Source organism: Terrapene carolina, unplaced genomic scaffold, assembly GCF_002925995.2.
Source record: "Terrapene carolina triunguis isolate 2854851 unplaced genomic scaffold, T_m_triunguis-2.0 Scaffold841, whole genome shotgun sequence".
Lineage (NCBI taxonomy): Eukaryota > Metazoa > Chordata > Testudines > Emydidae > Terrapene > Terrapene triunguis.
This window is the reverse complement of record NW_020665192.1, coordinates 121,155-143,082: the sequence shown is the minus strand read 5'-3', so window position 1 is coordinate 143,082 and position 21,928 is coordinate 121,155. Positions and strand designations below refer to the sequence as shown.

The 21,928-nt window shown below is 50.2% G+C and overlaps 1 protein-coding gene across 1 annotated transcript; it reads left to right on the top strand.

Moving 5' to 3' along the window:
* The first annotated feature begins 8,769 nt into the window (after positions 1 to 8,769).
* Positions 8,770 to 12,110, top strand: LOC112125711 (mast cell protease 1A-like). The gene is made up of 5 exons (XM_024224101.3): positions 8,770 to 8,845; positions 10,054 to 10,201; positions 10,893 to 11,028; positions 11,213 to 11,485; positions 11,816 to 12,110. The coding sequence occupies exons 1-5, from the start codon at positions 8,770 to 8,772 to the stop codon at positions 11,957 to 11,959; spliced, it is 777 nt and encodes a 258-aa protein (XP_024079869.1). The 3' UTR covers positions 11,960 to 12,110.
* Positions 12,111 to 21,928: the final 9,818 nt, after the last annotated feature.

Below are 21,928 nucleotides of genomic sequence, written 5' to 3'. Positions count from 1 at the left end.
AGAGAGGCACAGGGGTATCTTTAGTAGGGGCTAGGAACCAAGACTCCTGGGTTCTATCTCCTGCTTGGGAGTGGGGTCTAGTGATTAGAGTGGAGCTTGCGGAGGCAATCAGGACTCCTGGGTTCTAGCTCCTTCTTCCTTTGTGTGTGGTGTCATTTTAAATTGAAACTCTTTAGGGAAGGGACTGACTTTCCCTGTGGGTCTGTGCAGCACCCGGCACAACGGGGCTCTCATCTGGGTTGGTGGCACCCTATCCAAATAACAGCACCAGACTGTCAAAACAGCCTCGTTCATATGGACATCAAACTAACATCCATGAGTCGTCTGTTAAAACATTCAGATGTGAGCTGCACAGAAACTTGCATTGCTTTAACTAACCTGATTTTAAACCCCATCTGTGGTTCAACTGTCAGGGGGTAGCCGTGTTAGTCTGTATCTACAAAAACAACAAGGAGTCTGGTGGCACCTTAAAGATTAACAGATTTATTTGGGCATAAGCTTCGATGCATCCGAAGAAGTGAGGTTTTTACTCATGAAAGCTTATGCCCAAATAAATCTGTTAGTCTTTAAGGTGCCACCAGACTCCTTGTTGTTTTTGTGGTTTAACTGGTTCAGCTCTGCTTGTGGCTGCCCTGATATTGAGTTAAACCTGGCCGAAGTGTCGGAAGCTTCCCAGGGGCTAGTTAACCTCAGAGAATGAGCCTTCAACCCATAGAAGTGCCTCAAGAAGTGTGTTTGCACACGGTTAAAACAAACCATGCAGTCTGGCAATTCCTAAGTCCTACATCCCCCTGATAGTTAGAGACTGTCTCACTTACACCTCCATCTATCCATGCCCGGTTTATCCCCATTTGTTGTTCTGCCTACATTGTTCTTCAGCTTCACCAGCTCTTTCCCCCACTCCTGTCCCCTCCACCCTGATGTCTTTACACCGATTGTCTAGCTTTGACTTCATCCACCTGGGCTGAGACGTTTCAGAGTTGGTCAGAAAAGTTTTTCCCTGGGAAATTTTGACTTTTCCTTGAAAACACCCAAAGTAATTTGTTTTTCTAGTAACTTTTTATTAATTTTGAAAAGATACATAGAGAGAGTGAGAAAACAAACAGCAAAATATACATAAACTTCTCATAATGCATAAACACCTCATAAGATATTAATTATTTGCTACCTCACCTTAGCTAGGCTTGAAACATTAGTTATCTGTAGTATGAATGGTTAGAATATGAATCCCTTATTGTATTCCACAATTTACAAACTTTATAAAAATCCAGCTAGTTAAAGAAAAATTATTAAAGTAAGATAAAGTCTAAAAGCAAAATTCAAATGAGAGGGATAGATACAGGGAGTGGAAGTGGGTAGGGAAGAGGGGGGTTAAGGTGAGCCCATGCATTTGACAGGATCATCAGATACTTCCAGGAGAGCATCTCATATCTTTAACAACTTTTCTTGGGAAGTTCTGTAAGAGTCTACAGCTCTTTCCATGGTAGCCAAGCTTAGGATGTCTATGCTCTAAGCTTCGATTGTTGGTTCCTTTTTGGATTTCCGTTTTGGTGGAGTAAGCGCTTCTGTGCTGGGGACATTAGGGCAGATTGGGGTTAGCAGGTGATAGGGGAGCCGGGAGCTCTGGCACTGTCATAGGTTGCAGGGAAGGAGCAGTTAGTAGGACAGGCTGGGAGAGTAGAGCCCAGGGGTCTGATCTGCTCAGGGGGCGTCACGTGTCTCTAGGGGCCTCTGCAAACCATGCTCCAGATCCAACGCTGGGTAAATCAATGTGGCTATGGTCAGTGACACCAGCTGCAGTGTGGCCAATTGATCCCAATGGGGCTAGGGCCATTGAGACCAGCTGGGGTCTGGCCCATTGCCGACATGGGGAATGGAGGGGCTCAGAGCCCCAGGCCTTCTCTGCAGGGCTCCGGACAAGGGGGAGCTGGGCATAGATCCATCTGGATCTAGCTGGGAGGGGTCACCTGGCTGGAGTGGATCTGAGGGCCAGGGGTCAAGGGAAATGAAGGAGTCTGAGATAACTGCCTGAGCGTCCCAGGCTGATCTCCCCCACCCCAGATATCCTTTCTCTCAGGCAGTGCCCAACCCATGAGCATCAAGGCAGGGAGCCAGGGAGAGTTAGGAACCATGTTCAATTCCAACTCCCTCAGCTCCCTTGGCTATCCCAACCCTGGCCCTTAGGCTGCGTCTTTGCTAGGGAAACAGCTGGTTTATTTCCCCCAGGGTAACGGACACAGGCCAAACCCTGGGGCAGACCTGGCAGTTTGGAGCTCTCCCCCATGTCAGCCGGTCGAGTGACTGTTTATGAGAGATACTCGTCATTACCTGACCTGCTAACTCTTATTAAAACTGCAGCCTGCCCTGTCCTCACTGGGCCTTTTCCACATGCTATTTCCCCTGGGATAGCCAGCATCTGTTCCAAAGACACCTGTTCCCAGCGCCGACAAGGAGAGCGGGAGTTTGTTCATGGGAAGGGACATTAGGAAATTATGCACTGAACTGATTTCAGCTTAAATGACAGCTCTGAGCATCTCCTTCTAACCTCCGCTGCCCTGCCCTGCCACGCGGCCTGGTGCATTTCGCTCACTGCTTCTTACCCAGCAATGAATAAAAATGAAGTTGCAAAACAATGTGCCTTCCTGGGAATTGAATGAATGCCCCCAGCCTCGGACTCCCAGCTAACTTGTACCTAGCAGATGTAACCAGGGGTTTTGGGCCCTGTGGGGAATTCACCCCCTGGGTTTGAGTAATTCATGCCGGATCTGCTAAAAATACAAGGAAAATCACAGGTGAAAAAGAACATAACATAAGAACATAAGAAAGGCCGTACTGGGTCAGAACAAAGGTCCATCTAGCCCAGTATCCTGTCTACCGACAGTGGCCAATGCCAGGAGCTTCAGAGGGAGTGAACCTAACAGGTAATGATCAAGTGATCTCTCTCCTGCCATCCATCTCCACCCTCTGACAAACAGAGGCTAGGGACACCATTCCGTACCCATCCTGGCTCATAGCCATTAATGGACTTAACCACCATGAATTTATCCAGTTCTCTTTTAAACTCTGTTATAGTCCTAGCCTTCACAACCTCCTCAGGTAAGGAGTTCCACAAGTTGACTGTGTGCTGCGTGAAGAAGAACTTCCTTTTATTTGTTTTAAACCTGCTGCCTATTAATTTCATTTGATGACCCCTAGTTCTTGTATTATGGGAATAAGTAAATAACATTTCCTTATCCACTTTCTCCACATCACTCATGATTTTATATACCTCTATCATATCCCCCCTTAGTCTCCTCTTTTCCAAGCTGAAGAGTCCTAGCCTCTTTAATCTCTCCTCATATGGGACCCGTTCCAAACCCCTAATCATTTTAGTTGCCCTTTTCTGAACCTTTTCTAGTGCCAGTATATCTTTTTTGAGATGAGGAGACCACATCTGTACGCAGTATTCGAGATGAGGGCATACCATCGATTTATATAAGGGCAATAATATATTCTCAGTCTTATTCTCTATCCCCTTTTTAATGATTCCTAACATCCTGTTTGCTTTTTTGACTGCCCCTGCACACTGCGTGGACATTTTCAGAGAACTATCCACGATGACTACAAGATCTTTTTTCTGACTTGTTGTAGCTAAATTAGCCCCCATCATATTGTATGTATAGTTGGGGTTATTTTTTCCAATGTGCATTACTTTACATTTATCCACATTAAATTTCATTTGCCATTTGGTTGCCCAATCACTTAGTTTTGTGAGATCTTTTTGAAGTTCTTCACAGTCTGCTTTGGACTTAACTATCTTTAGCAGTTTAGTATCATCTGCAAACTTTGCCATCTCACTGTTTACCCCTTTCTCCAGATCATTTATGAATAAGTTGAATATAATCGGTCCGAGGACTGACCCTTGGGGAACACCACTAGTTACCCCTCTCCATTCTGAGAATTTACCATTAATTCCTACCCTTTGTTCCCTGTCTTTTAACCAGTTCTCAATCCATGAAAGGACCTTCCCTTTTATCCCATGGCAGCTTAATTTACATAAGAGCCTTTGGTGAGGGACCTTGTCAAAGGCTTTCTGGAAATCTAAGTACACTATGTCCACTGGATCCCCCTTGTCCACATGTTTGTTGACCCCTTCAAAGAATTCTAATAGCTTAGTAAGACACGATTTCCCTTTACAGAAACCATGTTGACTATTGCTCAACAGTTTATGTTTTTCTATGTGTCGGACAATTTTATTCTTAACTATTGTTTCGACTAATTTGCCCGGTACAGACGTTAGACTTACCAGTCTGTAATTGCTGGGATCACCTCTAGAGCCCTTTTTAAATATTGGCGTTACATTAGCTAACTTCCAGTCATTGGGTACAGAAGCCGATTTAAAGGACAGGTTACAAACCTTAGTTAACAGTTCCGCAACTTCACATTTGAGTTCTTTCAGAACTCTTGGGTGATTGCCATCTGGTCCTGGTGAGTTGTTAATGTTAAGTTTATCAATTAATTCCAAAACCTCCTCTCGTGACACTTCAATCCGTGACAGTTCCTCAGATTTGTCACCTACAAAAGCCGGCTCAGGTTTGGGAATCTCCCTAACATCCTCAGCCGTGAAGACTGAAGCAAAGAATCCATTTAGTTTCTCCGCAATGACTTTATCATCTTTAAGCGCTCTTTTTGTATCTCGATCATCAAGGGGCCCCACTGGTTGTTTAGCAGGCTTCCTGCTTCTGATGTACTTAAAAAACATTTTGTTATTACCTTTGGAGTTTTTGGCTAGCCGTTCTTCAAACTCCTCTTTGGCTTTTCTTATTACATTCTTGCACTTAATTTGGCAGCGTTTATGCTCCTTTCTATTTGCCTCACTAGGATTTGACTTCCACTTTTTAAAGGAAGTCTTTTTATCTCTCACTGCTTCTTTTACAAAAAAGCAAATCACTGTGTCTGTTGTCAGCTCTCCTGACTCTGGTATCCCACCTCTGACACCTAAGTCAGCTCTCTTCCAACAGGAGTGCACTTTAGGCCCACTGCAAGAGAAATTGGTAACACAGTATTCTTAGATTCCCTTATACGTCATTCCTCTTCTACTCTGCACCTGTCTGGGGACAGAGGGGTCACAAACAGCAGGCTGGCCAGTCCCCTCCATCAAGCATCTCAGCCCAGATGTCAAGGTCTGATCCCAAACAGCCTCTGTGTGCCCCCTCCCCTGCCCGACTGACACTTATCAGGGGCTACTCAGGCAGGGGGCAAAGAAAATGCACCACAAACCTAGCCCAGTGCAGCAGCGATCCACAGACCGGACGCATCTCTGATGCTCTGGGAAGAGATGTCTCAGACTGGGACATGGCACCATCTGCCGATGCCTGTTAGTATCATCTCATTGTTCCCCTGGTTCTTCCCCATCAGCCTGTCTGCAGCCACTTGTTTTCTCATAGACTGTGAGCAACTGGAGACAGGGGCCATTGCTGTGTTTTGTGTTTGTACAGCACCTGGCACGGTGGGGTCCTGGGCCATAGCTGGGAGTCCACCTAGGTGCTACTGTGATACACCTAAAAAGTTATGTGCAGCGGCAATGGGATCCTGTGCCATGGCTGGGTCTTCTAGGCGCTACCATAATACACCTAATAAACACTGTACAGTGCCCAGCACAATGCAGCCCTGGTCATCTGAGAGTCCCGGACATGCTCAAGGTCTCAGGTTGGATGCCAGGAACCAGAGTCACCCCAGGGTCCCAGCTCAAGCTGCCATCAGATCTGTGGGTGTCACAGCGCCGGGCAGAGCGGTAAATGCTGACTGAGCCAGGGAGCAAGCTGGGGCACTTGGTGAGCTTGGCCCAGTCACACCCCCGCGGTGAGAATCCAGACGATGAAGTGTTCTCCATCCCAGCCCCAGGGACACAGACACCTCCCCAGGTCCAGGACTCTGTCCTGGAGAACTGATGCTTCACAAAGGATCTAGAAGGGCTTACAGTGAACAAGCAGTGCCATGAGCTCCCCACATACCTCTGGGACAAAACTGACCAGAGCCTGGGCTGTAAAATCAGGGAAGGCATTTTGTCTCTCTATGCAGCATTGGTGAGAGTAAGAGCAGCCCTGGGATGGGGGACAGGCTGGTTTGGGGGAGTGGGGAATGGACTTGGGGCCTTTCCCCTATAGGGGGTGCCAGCTACGATACAACCTCATAGGAGGGGACTGGCTGGGTCTAGGGGTACAGAATGAAATGTGGGGCCTTTCCCCTCTTGGACATATCTGTGCTGCTGTCACTGTTCCAAGCACCTGTAGCTACCAGCAGGGTCCAGACAGCAGGTCGGTCCAGCACTGGTAGGGTGAAATGATGGATCTAGAATGGATGTACAGGGATGTGCACCAATCTAGAAGGGATCTACAGGCGGCTATGTCGGTATGGATAGATCTAGAATGAACAGCATCAACTGAAGTGAATCTAGCAAGAATTTAAATGGAGCGAGTTGGGTATTGATGCATGTATATTGATTTTGAATCAATCTAGAGAGGTTCTGGAATTGTTCAGGGGTGGGGAAACTTTTTGGCCCGAGGGCCACATCTGCGTATGGAAATTGTATGGTGGGCCATGAATGCTCATGAAATTGGTGGTTGGGGTGCAGGTGGGCGTGAGGGCTCTGGCTGGGGCTGCGGGATCTGGGGTGAGACTGGGGATGAGGAGTTTGGGGTGCAGGAGGGTGCTCTGGGCTGGGACCGAGGGGTTTGGAGGGTGGGAGGGGGATCAGAGATGGGGCAGGGGGGTTGGGGCATGGGAGGGGGTCAGGGGGACAGGCTCCAGGTGGCACTTACCTCAAGCCGCTCCCAGAAACAAAGGCTTGTCCCCCCTCCGGCTCCTATGCGGAGATGCGGCCAGGTGGCTTGCACGCTGCCCTTTGCACAGGCATCACCCCTGCAGCTCCCATTGGCTGTGGTTCCTGGCCAATGGGAACTGCAGGGGAGGCGCTTGGGGTGAGGGCAGCATGCAAGCCACCTGGCCGCACCTCCGCATAGGAGCCAGAGTGGGGTCAGGATGCTGCTCCCGGGAGCCGTCCAGAGTGGGGTAAGCCCCTGATCCCACTCCCCGACTGGAGCACCGGAGTGGGACAAGCCCCAGACCCCACTTCCCTGTGGGAGCTCGAGGCCCAGATTAAAATGTCTGGAGGGCTGGATGTGGCCCCTGGGCCATAGTATGCCCACCTCTGTTTGAAAGTGACACTGATATCTGGATGGACAGATCGCACACCTCATTCATCAGATATAGCAATTCCAAGAGAGGGATCCAGAGCCAAATAATGGAAGAGCTGAGACTGGATCTACCAATAGGCAGATACTAAAGGATGGAAACAGAGTTAATGTCAGTCACTGTGAGTTCATGGAGAACAGATCATGTTCAATGACCATGCTGTCATTTCTGAACAACCTTAAAAGTCTGGTTTATTAAGGTGACAGTGCTGTTGTGATATGTACGTAGATTCCCGTAGGGAGTGTGCCCAACTACCACACAATGTTCATATTGATAAATTAGCTCTCTAAACATTCAACATGGCTCCAAAATGGTTCTCCTCAAAATATGATCCTCACTGGGGAATCAGCATCCACTGCGGTGTTGCTGGTGCGTCCCACAAAGATCTGATCTGGGCCTCAGGTTATTCAGTATCTGTATCAATGATCTGTAAGTTCATGTAAATTGTTGCTGGCAATGTCTGCAGAGAACTCAAAGATTGATGGGGTGGAGGACACCTCCAAGCTACAGAGCTACTTGGGTCACCTGATCAGTTGGGTGCAATTAGACCTGCACATGAATCCAGCCAAATGCAAGGTCAAACATCGAGGGAGAAGGGATGTCATTCAGATTGGCAGCACGGGAGCTGTGTCCTGGAGAGCAGGGGCTCTAAAAGGGAGCATGGCGGAACCCATCCAAACAAGAGATTTCAGTGAAATGCAGGAGCTAAGCAGGCAGATACCATCCTTGGGTGTATAAACCAGGGGATATTCAGTAGCAGCAAGGAGTTGGGGTCACCTCTGGATTCGTCCCTTGTGGGACCATGACTGGAGATTTTGTCCAGCTCTAATGTCCACACCTTTAGCAGGACTTTAGCAAATTGAAAAGAGCTAAAAGAACAAGCTGGTGGGGAGAGCTTCAAGGAGAGTGATCTCCTGAGGGTTTTGGAGGCGAAGAGGGGACATGGCCCCTCTGTAGGAAACTCCATGGGGCGGGGGTTTTGACAGCAGGGTCTCTTCAGCCTCTGTGGCCCAGGCAGGACAAGACCCAAAGGCCAGGAGCTGGTGTCAGAAAAGGTCTGGTTGAGACTAATATTCAAACATTAAACATGGAGCCATGGGAACAACTGACTCGGGGCCGTGGTGGAGGCAGCAGCGGCAGGGTGGGTTCTGGCTCCGGGGTGTCCACCAGGGGGTCAGGTTGGAAGGTAATAATGGTCCCTCTAGGCCTTGAAATCTATGGGTCTGGGTATCTAGATTCAGAGAAACTCAGAGGTGTTTCTTAAACCTGTAGTAGGGAGGGGGGAAGGCTGACCACATCCACCGCCTGTCTGGGTGGGCACTAGAGCAGGGAGGAACCCCCACACACACCCTGATGTGGGCACAGCTGTGGCTGGAGGCTTCTCCAATTGGCGTCTCCACCCCTGGGCCATCTGGGGTGGGAGTTTCCGGGCATCAGGGTACACGTTCCTGTGGTTGCCAGGCCCTGCCCTCCCCTCTCCACGCCTGGTCCATATAACCCCCGGGGCTCAGGCAGAGGCTCCGTGCCCATCCCTGGATGTCTCTGACAATGCAGCTCTTGATCCTTGTCCTGCTTCCCGTGGCCTTTCTCCTTCCCACTGGGTCTCAGGCTGGTGACTTTGGGGTGGGATCAGGGCCCGTGGGGAGCATGACCCTCCCATATGGGGAGTTGTGGTCAGTGTTTAGGGTCTCCCCCTTGCTCCTGCTGGGGCCAAGCACCTGTATTGAACCCTGCATCCTCTCCTGAGTGCGGCTGGGGCTCTCACAGCAGCACGAGGGGTTGGGTGACCAAGCCCCCACAGGCTCCTTTGGGACCCCACTGCCAATCCCTGTCCCAGACAGGGAGGTTGGCCATGGGGCTAGGCCACTGGGCTGGGACCCAAGAAACCTGGGACCATTCTCAGATCTGCCCAGGATCTCTGTGGACAGGGATTTGTATGGATTGAGGATGGTCACCGAAATCCCTTAGGCAGGTTTACAAACAATCTCCCTGGACCTCAGTTTCCCTCTCTGTACAATGTGAAGAATAATTCAGCTTGTGGCTGGACGCTGTCTGGGTCAGTGAAAGGCCTGGAGCAAGGGAGTCCCTGATCTCGGTTAATTTCTGCACAGCCCTTGGCATAATAGGGGCTTGGTTCTCGGTTTATGTGCCACCCTCATGCAAATAACAGCAATTTGTTAAAACTGAGATTTTCCAACACACCTACCCACCTGGGTGGAAACTTCTTCAGAGGTGATCACAAAACGTTTTTTATTTTCCAGGGGAAAAAAAACTCCAAAGTGGTACTTTTAATTTTTCACCTAAATATTACCCAACACTAGAGGGGTAGAATCAGTTTCACCACAATAATTCAGACCGGTTTGAGACGAGGCTTTCTGAGAAAAAATGACATTCCTAAAAAGTTTGCCAGGTCGGTCTGGGAGCAGCCCTGGCTGTTGACTGTGGGCTGAAGGAGAAGAAGCATCCACAAGGGACCTGTCAATGCCCTTCCAGGTGCTGCCTGGCTTAATCTGGGGTGACTTGAGCCCCCAAAGCTGTTAACTCCAGGCAGCACAATTACTGACCCACTCCTGGTGCGTTTGGCACCGATGGTCCACACAGCGAGGTCAGAGCTTTAGATTTACCCTCCAGCCCCATGGGGTGTCAAGTCTGGGGGAGAGGTGAGGAGGTGGCAGAATTCCAGGCACAGGGATCCCCCAAGAAGAGCATCACAGGGGGTGGGATGAGGTTGTAGAGACTCCCCTTCGGGATGGGGAGCTCGGTCCCAGCCCAACCCAGGGAGATGATGGGGCTCTTTCTATGAACCTGGTCTCTCCCCAGGTGAGATCATTGGGGGCCAGGAAGTCAAGCCCCACTCCAGACCCTACATGGCCTATCTGGAAATAGAACGCAAAGGGAAGACCTATATCTGTGGAGGGTTCCTGGTGGCGGAGAACTTCGTGCTGACGGCCGCTCACTGCAATGGAGAGTAAGCACCTCTGTGCTGGGTATGTCAGGGCAGGTCGGGTGTTAGTGGGTGATGGGGGAGCTGGGAGCTCTGGTGCCGTCGTAGGTTGCAGGGAAGGAGGAGTTAGTGCGACAGGCTGAGAGAGTAGAACCCAGGGATATGATCTGCTCAGGGGGTGTCGGTGTGTCTCTAGGGGCCTCTGCAAACCATGGTCCAGATCCAGCGCTGGGTAAACCAATGGAGCTACAGCCGTTGACACCAGCTGGGGTCTGGCCCATTGACCTGATCAGGGCAGAGAGTCACAGCCCCAGGACCGCTCTGCAGGGCTCTGGGCTGGGAGGAGCTGGCATAGACCCCTGTCTGGATCTAAACGGGGGTGGGGAGGAGCTGAGACCCAGAGGGCAGGAGGACTGTGGGGCGTGAAGGAGCTCAGAGGAACAACACAAGGGGCTGGTAGAGACACAGGCTGAGAACCCAACGCCACTGGGCAGGGTCTGTGTGCTGCAGCCAGGGCCTCCTAGAGGGGAAAAGTCCCCTGTGCTATTTCCCAGCCCTGAATCTGAAAACTGAGTCTGAGATCACAGACTGAGATCCCCGGCTGCCCTGTCCTCCCCATATCACTGCTCATGAGTCAGACCCACATGTGCCCCTCCCCCCGCCTCACGTACGCTCCTGCCCCTAATGCCCCATGTATTGCTTTTGGCTTTCACAGTAAGATCACTGTCAAGCTGGGAGCCCATAACATTAGAAAACAGGAACGGAGCCAACAGAAAATCTCCGTGCACCACCGGATCCCCCACCCGCAGTACAAGGAGACAACCCTGAACAATGACATCATGCTGCTGCAGGTACCCTCCCATTCCATCACCCCACCCCCAGTGACCTCACAGAGCTGCAGATACCGCCTCTATCCCATCCTCCGATCCCCAGTGATCTTCCACTCATTGCTTTGTGTGTTTCTGGGTATTGGGGTGTGTCGCTGTGTCCTTGAGTGCGACCCTCACATTGATCTTCATCGTTCTTGTGTCTCAGCTGGCAGACAGAGCGAAGCTGAACAGATGGGTGGATACCATCGCTCTGCCCCGCGCCAGCGAGAGAGTAAAGCCAGGGGACATGTGCAGCGTCGCCGGCTGGGGCGACACCAGCACAGAGAGTGAATCATCCCCCGCCACTCTCCAGGAGGCGGACGTGGTGGTGATGCCGGATCCCGCATGTCCGAGGAAGCCTAATGGGCCATACAGCAACTATAAATCATCCACCATGATGTGTGTGGGGGATCCAAAGACGCGCAAAGACTCTTGGAAGGTGATTCTCCTCCTGTCTTCAAGCATCTTTGCTAAATCATTATTATTAATGAGGCTGTTGGTGTTGCAGTCCGGCCTATGAGTGGCGGTTAGCGATCAGGCCCCACTGTGCTTGGTGCCGTACAAATGAATGATAAAATATCTAGTTTTCTCCCAAGGGAAGCAGAGACCAGCCCTAGGGGTAGGAGTAGGGGTGGGGGGACTGATACCAGCTGGACATTGGGGGAGCGAAGCAAAGACCAGCTCGACATAGGGGGCTGTCACTGAGCTGTGCATCAGCGGGAATGACTCACTGAGCTGTTCTCCATTTGTGGCTTGTTTTATTTCACAGGGCGATTCTGGAGGCCCCCTGGTGTGCAGGAAAACAGCCCAGGGCATCGTCTCCTGGGGGCCACCCACCCCTCCTGGGGTGTACACAAAAGTCTCCACCTTCATCCCCTGGATACAGGCGACAATGAGGAGGCTGCAGCCCTGAGCCAAGCCGGGAATAGCTGCAGGGGCCGGAGCTGCGTCACTTCTGTGCTTTGCTGATGCCCAGATGTAGGGCCTGCTTTGCAGATTGGCTGAGCCCCCCTCTCTCCAAGATACCCCCCCTCCATTGCTCCACTCAGGCTGTGCCCAGCCCATGAGCATCAAGGCACAGAGCCTCGGGGAGTTAGGAACGAGGTTCAAGACCAGTTCCATCAGCTCCCTTGGCAATCCCAACGCAGATCCTCAGGCTGCCTCTTCACTAGGGAAACAGCTGGTTTATTTCCCCGGGGGTAACAGACACGGTGAACCCTGGGACAGACCCGGCAGTTTGTAGCTCTCCCCATGTCATCTGGTCGAGTGGCCATTGATTCGGGGATCTTCATTGTTACCTGACCTGCTAACTCCTGTGAAAACTGCAGCCTGCCCTGTCCTCACTGAGCCTCTCCCACGTGTTAGTTCATCGGGCTGCCACCGCCCGTTCCAAACACACCTGTTCCCAGCGCTGGCGAGGCCAGTGGGAAGGAAACGCAGAGAAGGCTGCACTGAACTGATTGCAGATCAATCCCCGGTGCTGATCCCTCCTTCCCACTTCGCCTGCCCCACCCTGCTGCGTGGCCTGCTGCATTTCGCTCACTGCTACATTGCCAGCAATGAATAAAAATGAAGTTACAAAAAAAAAAGTGTTTCAGGTACTGAGCGATCAACCCGAGCTGTGAAATCCAGAGCAGCTGCTGCATCTGCCAGGGCCAGGTGGGAATTAACGCCAACAGGGGAAGGCTGGGCTTGTGGTTAATGCGCTAAACTGGGACCTAGGACACATCACATTTTTGACATTGAGTGCACGTCCCCTCCCTTTTTGTCCACTTGATCCTTCCTGACTAGCTGGTAACCATGGATTTTAACCGTCCAGTCATGGGAATCATCCCAGAAGATCCCAGTCACACCTGCTACACCAAACTGATGCTCCTAGAGGAGCAATTCCAATTCCTCGTGTTTGTTCCCCAGACTCCTCGCACTGGTGCAGGGGCAAGCCAAGAATTTCTTGTCTTCATTTAATTGGCGTTCCTGGATTAATTTTGTTCTTGATTTTTCCTGAGAGCTCATTTCTTCTCCCTTTTTACCCCCCCTCTTTGCTTATTAGTTTAGCCCTCCCTTGACTCCTCTAGCCTGCCTGTCCCCATGGAGATTGGTCCCCCTTCTCCTGAGGTGGAGGCCATCCAAATTCTACAGCCCCCTCTCCCCATAGAAGATAGACTGACATTCCACAAACCCTGCACCCTCCTCACCACCAATATAGAGAGTAATCAGACCCCATCACAGCCTGTGTTTTAGGCTAATCCAACACAGCACATTCCCTCTCCTCTCATCAGACCTTCTCTCCAGTCCCCTGAGCGCCCTCACAGCTCTTCTCTGCATCTGTTCCGGTCTGAATTCCTCTGTCCTGCACACGGGTGACCCAAATTGGTTCCAGATGGGAAGCCGGGTTGATGGGAGCTCCTGGCACACCCTGAACAGTGATGGGAGGTGTTTGCTGAGGTCGCAGCACTGGTCCAGGGTGGCTGGAGTCCAGCATCCCATGATCCTGGGAAAGGTGCCCAGCAGTAGCCCTGGTTCCGGGAGCCTGCCTTGGGAGCCCCAGAGCTAGGGGCTGTGGCTTGGCTTGGCCCAGATGTGCCTCGCTCCGAATCATGTGAGGCCTGGCATTTGGGTCTGCTAGCCACAGATTAGCTCCTGCACGGTGGGGCTGAATCAGGTGCAACCAGGGTGATGCCTCCCCCTCTATAGGTAGAGGCAGCGGGAGCAGGAAATGGAGAGGTTGCACCCCTGAGAAAGCCCAGGTAACACAGATGCACAGGTCTGTGGGGGACAGATGTGGCTTCTGGATGAGACCCTCAGAAACCTCAGGGTCATCATAGACTCATAGACTTAGGCCTGGTCTACACTACGAGTTTAGGTCGACTTTAGCCGCGTTAAATCGAATTAAGCCTGGACACGTTCACACGACGAAGCCCTTTCTTTCGACTTAAAGGGCCCTTTAAACCGGTTTCTTTACTCCACCTCCGACGAGGGGATTAGCGATAAAATCAGCCTTAGGGGGTCGGAATTGGGTTAGTGTGGACGGAATTCGACGTTATTGGCCTCCGGGAGCTATCCCACAGTGCTTCATTGTGACCGCTCTGGACAGCACTCTCAACTCAGATGCACTGGCCAGGTAGACAGGAAAAGCCCCGCGAACGTTTGAATTTCATTTCCTGTTTGCTGAGCGTGGAGAGCACAGGTGACCCCGCAGAGCTCATCAGCACAGGTAACCGTGATGGAGTCCCAGGATCGCAAAAGAGCTCCAGCATGGACAGAACGGGAGGTTCGGGATCTGCTCGCCATATGGGGAGATGAATCAGTGCTGGCCGAACTCTGAAGCAGTAAACGAAATGGCAAAATATTAGAAAAGGTCTCCAGGGCCATGAAGGACAGAGGCCATAACAGGGATGCACAGCAGTGCCGCGTGAAAATTAAGGAGCTAAGGCAAGCCTACCACAAAGCCAGAGAGGCAAATGGAAGGTCCGGGGCTGAGCCGCAAACATGCCGCTTCTACGCGGAGCTGCATGCCATTCTAGGGGGTGCAGCCACCACTACCCCAACCGTGTGCTATGAGTCCCTCACTGGAGAAACACACAGGGAAGCGGGTTCTGGGGACGAGGAAGATGAGGATGAAGATAATGTAAATAGCTCACAGCACCAAGGAAGCGGAGAAACCGGTTTCCCCAACAGCCAGGATATGTTTATCACTCTGGACCTGGAACCAGTAACCCCCGAACTCACCCAAGACCCTGTGGGCACACAGGGGACCTCTGGTGAGTGTACTTTTGTAAATATTACACATGGTTTAAAAGCAAGCATGTTTAATGATTAATGATTAATTTGCCCTGGCAATCGCAGCCAGTACAGCTACTGGAAAAGTCCGTTAATGTGTATGGGGATGGAGCGGAAATCCTCCAGGGACATCTCCAGAAAGCTCTCCTTCATGTACTCCCAAAGCCTTTGCAAAAGGTTTCTGGGGAGGGCTGCCTTATCCCGTCCGCCATGGTAGGACACTTTACCACGCCAGGCCAGTAGCACGTAGTCTGGAATCATTGCATAATAAAGCATGGCAGCGTATGGTCCCGGTGTTTGCTGGCATGCAGACAACATCCATTCCTTATCGCTCTTTGTTATCCTCAGGAGAGTGATATCATTCACGCTCACCTGGTTGAAATGGGGCAATTTTATTAAGGGGACATTCAGAGGTGCCCCTTCCTGCTCTGCTGAACAGAAATATTCCCCGCTGTTAGCCACGCGGTGGGGGGAGGGGTGAAGTGATCATCCCAGAGAATTGGGTGTGTGGGGGAGGGTTATTAGTTGGGTTTGTGCTGCACGTTAACCCTGAAACCGCAGCCCCTCCTTTTACATTGCAAATCCATTTTAAATGGCCAACCCAATGGGTGCTTGGTATGGTTAATGATAGCAGTACTCTTTGAAACCATCCCCACATGTTAAGAAGGTTAAAAAAGCCAAAAGACTGTGTCTTACCATGGCTGCCTGCAAGCTGAAATCTGTGGCCTGGCACTGCGTGAGTGATCTCTCACACCAAACCGGCAGGCCCTCAATATAAGAGGAAAAATGCGACCTTGTAACGAAAGCACATGTGCTGTGTAATGTGAACAGCAAAATGTAACGTGAAAGAGTGTACCCATTGTTCTCTAAAATGTATCTTTTTTAACCACCTCTCCCTTCTCATCCACCAGCTGCAAATCGTTCTCCTTCACAGAGGCTAGTGAATATTCGAAAACGGAAGCGAAGGACACGTGATAAAATGTTTACAGAACTACAGACTGCCTCCCACGCTGACAGAGCACAGCAGAATGCGTGGAGGCAGTCAATGACTGATTATCGAAAAGCCCAATATGAGCAAGAGGAGAGGTGGCGGGCTGAATCGCGGGCTGAGGAGGAGAGGTTGCATGCTGAATCGCGCGAGGAACAGAGCAAGTTGCGGGCTGAAGATGAGAGGTGGCGTCAGCTTGCACACAGAAGGCAAGAGTCCATGCTCCGGCTGCTGGAGCATCAAACTGATATGCTACAGCGTATGGTTGAGCTGCAGGAAAGGCAGCAGGAGCACAGACCGCCGCTACAGCCCCTGTGTAACCAACAGCCCTCCTCCCCAAGTCCCATTGCCTCCTCACCCAGACGCCAAGAACACGGTGGGGGGGCCTCCGGCCACCGAGTCACTCCAGCCCAGATGATTTCCCGAGCAATAAGTGTTAAAGTTTTAAAGTTTTAAACTGCAGTGTGTCCCTTTCCTTCCCTCCTCCCCCACCCATCCCGGGCTACCTTTGCAATTATCCCCCTAGTTGTGTGATGAATTAATAAAGAATGCATGAATGTGAAGTAACAATGACTTTATTGCCTCTGCAAGTGGTGCTCGAAGGGGGGAGGGTAGTAGGGGAGGGTGGGGTGGTTGGTTTACAGGGAAGTAGAGTTAACCGGGTGGGGGGGTGTAGGGGCGGAGGGTTCATCAAGGAGAAATAAACAGAAGTTTCACTCCCTAGCCTGGCCAGTCACAAAACTCGTTTTCAAAGCTTCTCTGATGCGCACCGCGCCCTGCTGTGCTCCTCTAACCACCCTGGTGTCTGGCTGCGCGTAATCAGCGGCCAGGCGATTTGCCTCAACCTCCCACCCCGCCATAAATGTCTCCCCCTTACTCTCACAGATATTGTGGAGCGCACAGCAAGGAGCAATAACAATGGGGATATTCTTTTCGCTAAGGTCTGAGCGAGTCAGTAAGCTGCGCCAGCGCGCTTTTAAACGCCCAAATGCACATTCCACCACCATTCGGCACTTGCTCAGCCTGTAATTGAACAGGTCCTGACTCCTGTCCAGGCTGCCTGTGTACGGCTTCATGAGCCATGGCATTAAGGGGTAGGCTGGGTCCCCAAGGATCACGATAGGCATTTCAACATCCCCAATGGTTATTTTCTGGTCCGGGAAGAAAGTCCCTTCCTCCAGCTTTCGAAACAGAACAGAGTGCCTGAAGACGCGAGCATCATGTACCCTTCCCGGCCAGCCCACGTTGATGTCGGTGAAACGTCCCTTGTGATCCACCAGGGCTTGCAGCAACATTGAGAAGTACCCCTTGCGGTTTATGTACTCGGTGGCTTGGTGCTCCGGTGCCAAGATAGGGATATGGGTTCCGTCTATCGCCCCACCACAGTTTGGGAATCCCATTGCAGCAAAGCCATCCACTATGGCCTGCACGTTTCCCAGAGTCACTACCCTTGATATCACCAGGTCTTTCATTGCCCTGGCAACTTGGATCACAGCAGCCCCCACAGTAGATTTGCCCACTCCAAATTGATTCCCGACTGACCGGTAGCTGTCTGGCGTTGCAAGCTTCCACAGGGCTATCGCCACTCGCTTCTCAACTGTGAGGGCTGCTCTCATCCTGGTATTCTGGCGCTTCAGGGCAGGGGGAAAGCAAGTCACAAAGTTCCATGAAAGTGCCCTTACGCATGCGAAAGTTTCGCAGCCACTGGGAATCATCCCACACCTGCAGCACGATGTGGTCCCACCAGTCTGTGCTTGTTTCCCGGGCCCAGAATCGGCGTTCCACGGCATGAACCTGCCCCATTAACACCATGATTTCCACATTGCTGGGGCCTGTGCCTTGTGAGAGGTCTAGGTCCATGTCCATTTCCTCATCACTCTCGTCGCTGCGCTGCAATCGCCTCCTCCTCGGCTGGTCCTGGTTTTGCTTTGGCATGTTCTGGCTCTGCATATACTCCAGGACAATGCGCGTGGTGTTCATAGTGCTCATAATTGCCGCGGTGATCTGAGCGGGCTCCATGATCCCAGTGCTAGCTATGGCATCTGGTCTGAAAAAAGGCGCGAAAGTAGTATCTGACGGACCAGGGGAAGAAGGGAGGGAGGGAGGGAGGGGCGAGTGACGACATGGCATACAGGTACAGGGAATTAAAATCAAGAAAAGTGGCTTTGCATCAGGGAGAAACACAAACAACTGTCACACAGAATGCCCCCCCCCCCAAAGATTGAACTCAAAAGCCTGGGTTTAGCAGGAGGGAGGGGGGAAGCAAATGAATACAGAATAAATCTATTTTTTACATCTTAAGACGACGGTGCAGCATGACTGATAGCCCTCGGCATTTTCTGGGTGCTTGGCAGCAAATACTGGGCGCTTGGCAGTTAGCCTTCAGGTCTATTGCACGATCTGATACCCACTGCAGTATGACAACGATGGATACCAGTCGTAATATACTATTTACTGCCCAAAAGGCAAGGGGTTGCTGCTGTGTAGCAATCTAGCCCCACGTCTGCCAGCCCCATGTCTGCCAGCACCCAGATCGCCCTCGGCCTCTTCTGGGTGCTTAGCAGAAAATACTGGGCACTTGGCAGAAAATGGCATACTACGACTGATAACCATCATTGTCTGCCCAGGTGTCCATGATCGACAGCCACTGCTGTCCGACGAGGACGGTTACCAGTCGTAATAAACCATCTACTGCCAAAAGGCAAAAGGCAAGGGGGCTGGTGCAATGCAGCCCTACGGCTGCCAGCCCCACGGCTGCCGGCACCCAGATCACCAATGAAGGCTACCAGTCATGCTGCACCGTCTACCGCCAAAAGGCAGTTAGCTGCTGCTGCTGTGTAGCAATGCAGTCCCACGTCTGCCGGCACCTAGATGACATATGGTGACGGTGAGCTGAGCTGAGCAGGCTCCATGCTTGCCGTGGTATGTTGTCTGCACAGGTAACCCAGGTAAAAAGGCGCGAATCTATTGTCTGCCGTTGCTGTGACGGAGGGGGAGGGGCCTGACGACATGTACCCAGAACCCCCCGCGGCACTGTTTTGCATCATCCGGGCATTGGGGTCTCAACCCAGAATTCCAATGGGCGGCGGAGACTGCGGGAACTGTGGGATAGCTACCCATAGTGCAATGCGCCGGAAGTCGACGCTAGCCTCGGTACTGTGGACGCGGTCCGCCGAACTAATGCACTTAGAGCATTTTATGTGGGGACTCACACAATCGGCTGTATACAACCGATTTCTATAAAACCGGCTTCTATAAATTCGACCTAATTTCGTAGTGTAGACATACCCTCAGACTTTAAGGTCAGAAGGAACCACTATGATCATCTAGTCTGACCTCCTGCACAATGCAGGCCACAGAATCTCACCCACCCACTCCTGTAACAAATCCCTAAACTATGCCTGAGTTATTGAAGTCTGCAAATCATGGTTTAAAGACCTCAAGCTGCAGAGAATCCTCCAGCAAGTGACCCGTGCCCCACGCTGCAGAGGAAGGTGAAAAACCTCCAGGGTCTCTGCCAATCTGCCTTGGAGGAAAATTCGTTCCCGACCCCAAATATGGAGATCAGTTAAACCCTGAGCATGTGGGCAAGACTCACCAGCCAGCACCCAGGAAAGAATTCTCTGTAGTAACTCAGATCCCACCCCATCTAACATCCCATCACAGACCATTGGGCATATTTACCTGCTAATAATCAAAGATCAATTAATTGCCAAAATTAGGCTCTCCCATCATACCATCCCCTCCATAAACTTATCAAGCTTAGTCTTGAAGCCAGATATGTCTTTTGCCCCCACTACTCCCCTTGGAAGGCTGTTCCAGAACTTCACTCCTCTAATGGTTAGAAACTTTCGTCTAATTTCAAGTCTAAACTTACTAATGTCCAGTTTATATCCATGTGTTCTTGTGTCCACATTGGTATTAAGCTTAAATAATTCCTCTCCCTCCCTGATATTTATCCCTATGATATATTTATAGAGAGCAATCATATCTCCCCTCAGCCTTCTTTTGGTTAGGCTAAACAAGCCAAGCTCTTTGAGTCTCCTTTCATAAGACAGGTTTTCCATTCCTCGGATCATCCTAGAACCCCTTCTCTGTACCTGTTCCAGTTTGAATTCATCCTTCTTAAACATGGGAGACCAGAACTGCACACAATATTCTAGATGAGGTCTCACCAGTGCCTTGTATAATGGTACTAACACCTCCTTATCTTTACGGGAAATACCTCGCCTGATGCATCCCAAGACCACAATCGCTTTTTTAATGGCCATATCACATTGGCAGCTCATAGTCATCCTGTGATCAACCAATACTCCTAGGTCCTTCTCCTCCTCTGTTACTTCCAACTGATGTGTCCCGAATTTATAACCAAAATTCTTGTTATTAATCCCTAAATGCATGACCTTGCACTTTTCACTATTAAATTTCATCCTATTACTATTACTTCAGTTTACAAGGTCATCCAGATCTTCCTGTATGATATCCCGGTCCTTCTCTGTATTAGCAATACCTCCCAGCTTTGTGTCATCCGCAAACTTTATTAGCACATTCCCACTTTTTGTGCCAAGGTCAGTAATAAAAAGATTAAATATGATTGGCCCCAAAACCGATCCCTGAGGAACTCCACTAGTAACCTCCTTCCAGCCTGACAGTTCATCTGTCAGTATGACCCGTTTTAGTCTACCCTTTAACCAGTTCCTTAGCCACCTTTCCATTTTCATATTTGTCATAACTATAAAGGGAAGGGCAACAGCCCTCCTGTGTACAATACTATAAAATCCCTCCTGGCCAGAGACTCCAAAATCCTTTTATCTGTAAAGGGTTAAGAAGCTCAGGTAACCTGGCTGACACCTGACCCAAAGGACCAATAAGGGGACAAGATACTTTCAAATCTTGGTGGGGGGAAGGCTTTTGTTTGCGCTCTTTGTTTTGGGGGAGTTTGCTCTTGGGACTAAGAGGGACCAGACATCAATCCAGGCTCTCTAAATCTTTCTGAACAAGTCTCTCATATTTCAAACTTGTAAGTAAACAGCCAGGCAAGGCATGTTAGTTTTATCTTTGTTTTCTCAACTTGTAAATGTACCTTTTACTAGGGTTCTTTACCTCTGTTTGCTGTAACTTTGAACCTAAGGCTAGAGGGGGATTCCTCTGGGCTCTTTAAGTTTGATTACCCTGTAAAGTTATTTTCCATCCTGATTTTACAGAGATGATTTTTACCTTTTTCTTTAATTAAAAGCCTTCTTTTAAAGAACCTGATTGATTTTTCCTTGTTTTAGATCCAAGGGGGTTGGATCCTGATCCACCAGGAGTTGGTGGGAGAAAGGAGGGGGGATGGTTAATTTCTCTTTGTTTTAAGATCCAAGGGGTTTGGATCTTGATCCACTAGGAGTTGGTGTGAGAAAGGAGGGGGGATGGTTAATTTCTCCTTGTTTTAAGATTCAAGGGGTTTGGATCTGTATTCACCAGGGAATTGGTGAAGAGTCTCTCAAGACTACCCAGGGAAGGGAATTAGCACATTGGGAGTGGTGGCAGCGGACCAGATCTAAGCTGGTAGTTAAGCTTAGAAGTTTTCATGCAGGCCCCCACATCTGTACCCTAAAGTTCAGAGTGGGGAAGCAGCCTTGACAATATTGATCCCCATCTTTTCCAATTTAGCTAATAATTCCCCATGTGGAACCGTATCAAATGCCTTACTGAAATTGAGGTAGATTAGATCCACTGCATTTCCTTTGTCTAAAAAATCTGCTACCTTTTGTAAAACCATGTTGTATTTTGTCCCAATTACCATTGACCTCAATGTCCTTAACTACTTTCTCCTTCAAAATTTTTTCCAAGACCTTGCATACTACAGATGTCAAACTAACAGGCCTATAGTTACTCGGATCACTTTTTTCCCCTTTCTTAAACAAAGGAACTATGTTAGCAATTCTCCAGTCATATGGTACAACCCCTGAGTTTACTGATTCATTAAAAATTCTTGCTAATGGGCTTGCAATTTCATGTGCCAGTTCCTTTAATATTCTTGGATGAAGATTATCTGGGCCCCCCGATTTAGTCCCATTAAGCTGTTTGAGTTTGGCTTCTACCTCGGATGCGGTAATATCTACTTCCATA

Bases quoted from the DNA above. Each gene is read 5' to 3' on its own strand.
- LOC112125711 (XM_024224101.3), top strand. From the start codon at position 8,770: ATGTCTCTGACAATGCAGCTCTTGATCCTTGTCCTGCTTCCCGTGGCC. The intron at 10,202-10,892 runs GTAAGCACCTCT...TGGCTTTCACAG, and splicing joins GCCGCTCACTGCAATGGAGA to TAAGATCACTGTCAAGCTGG. The intron at 11,486-11,815 runs GTGATTCTCCTC...TTTATTTCACAG, and splicing joins CGCGCAAAGACTCTTGGAAG to GGCGATTCTGGAGGCCCCCT.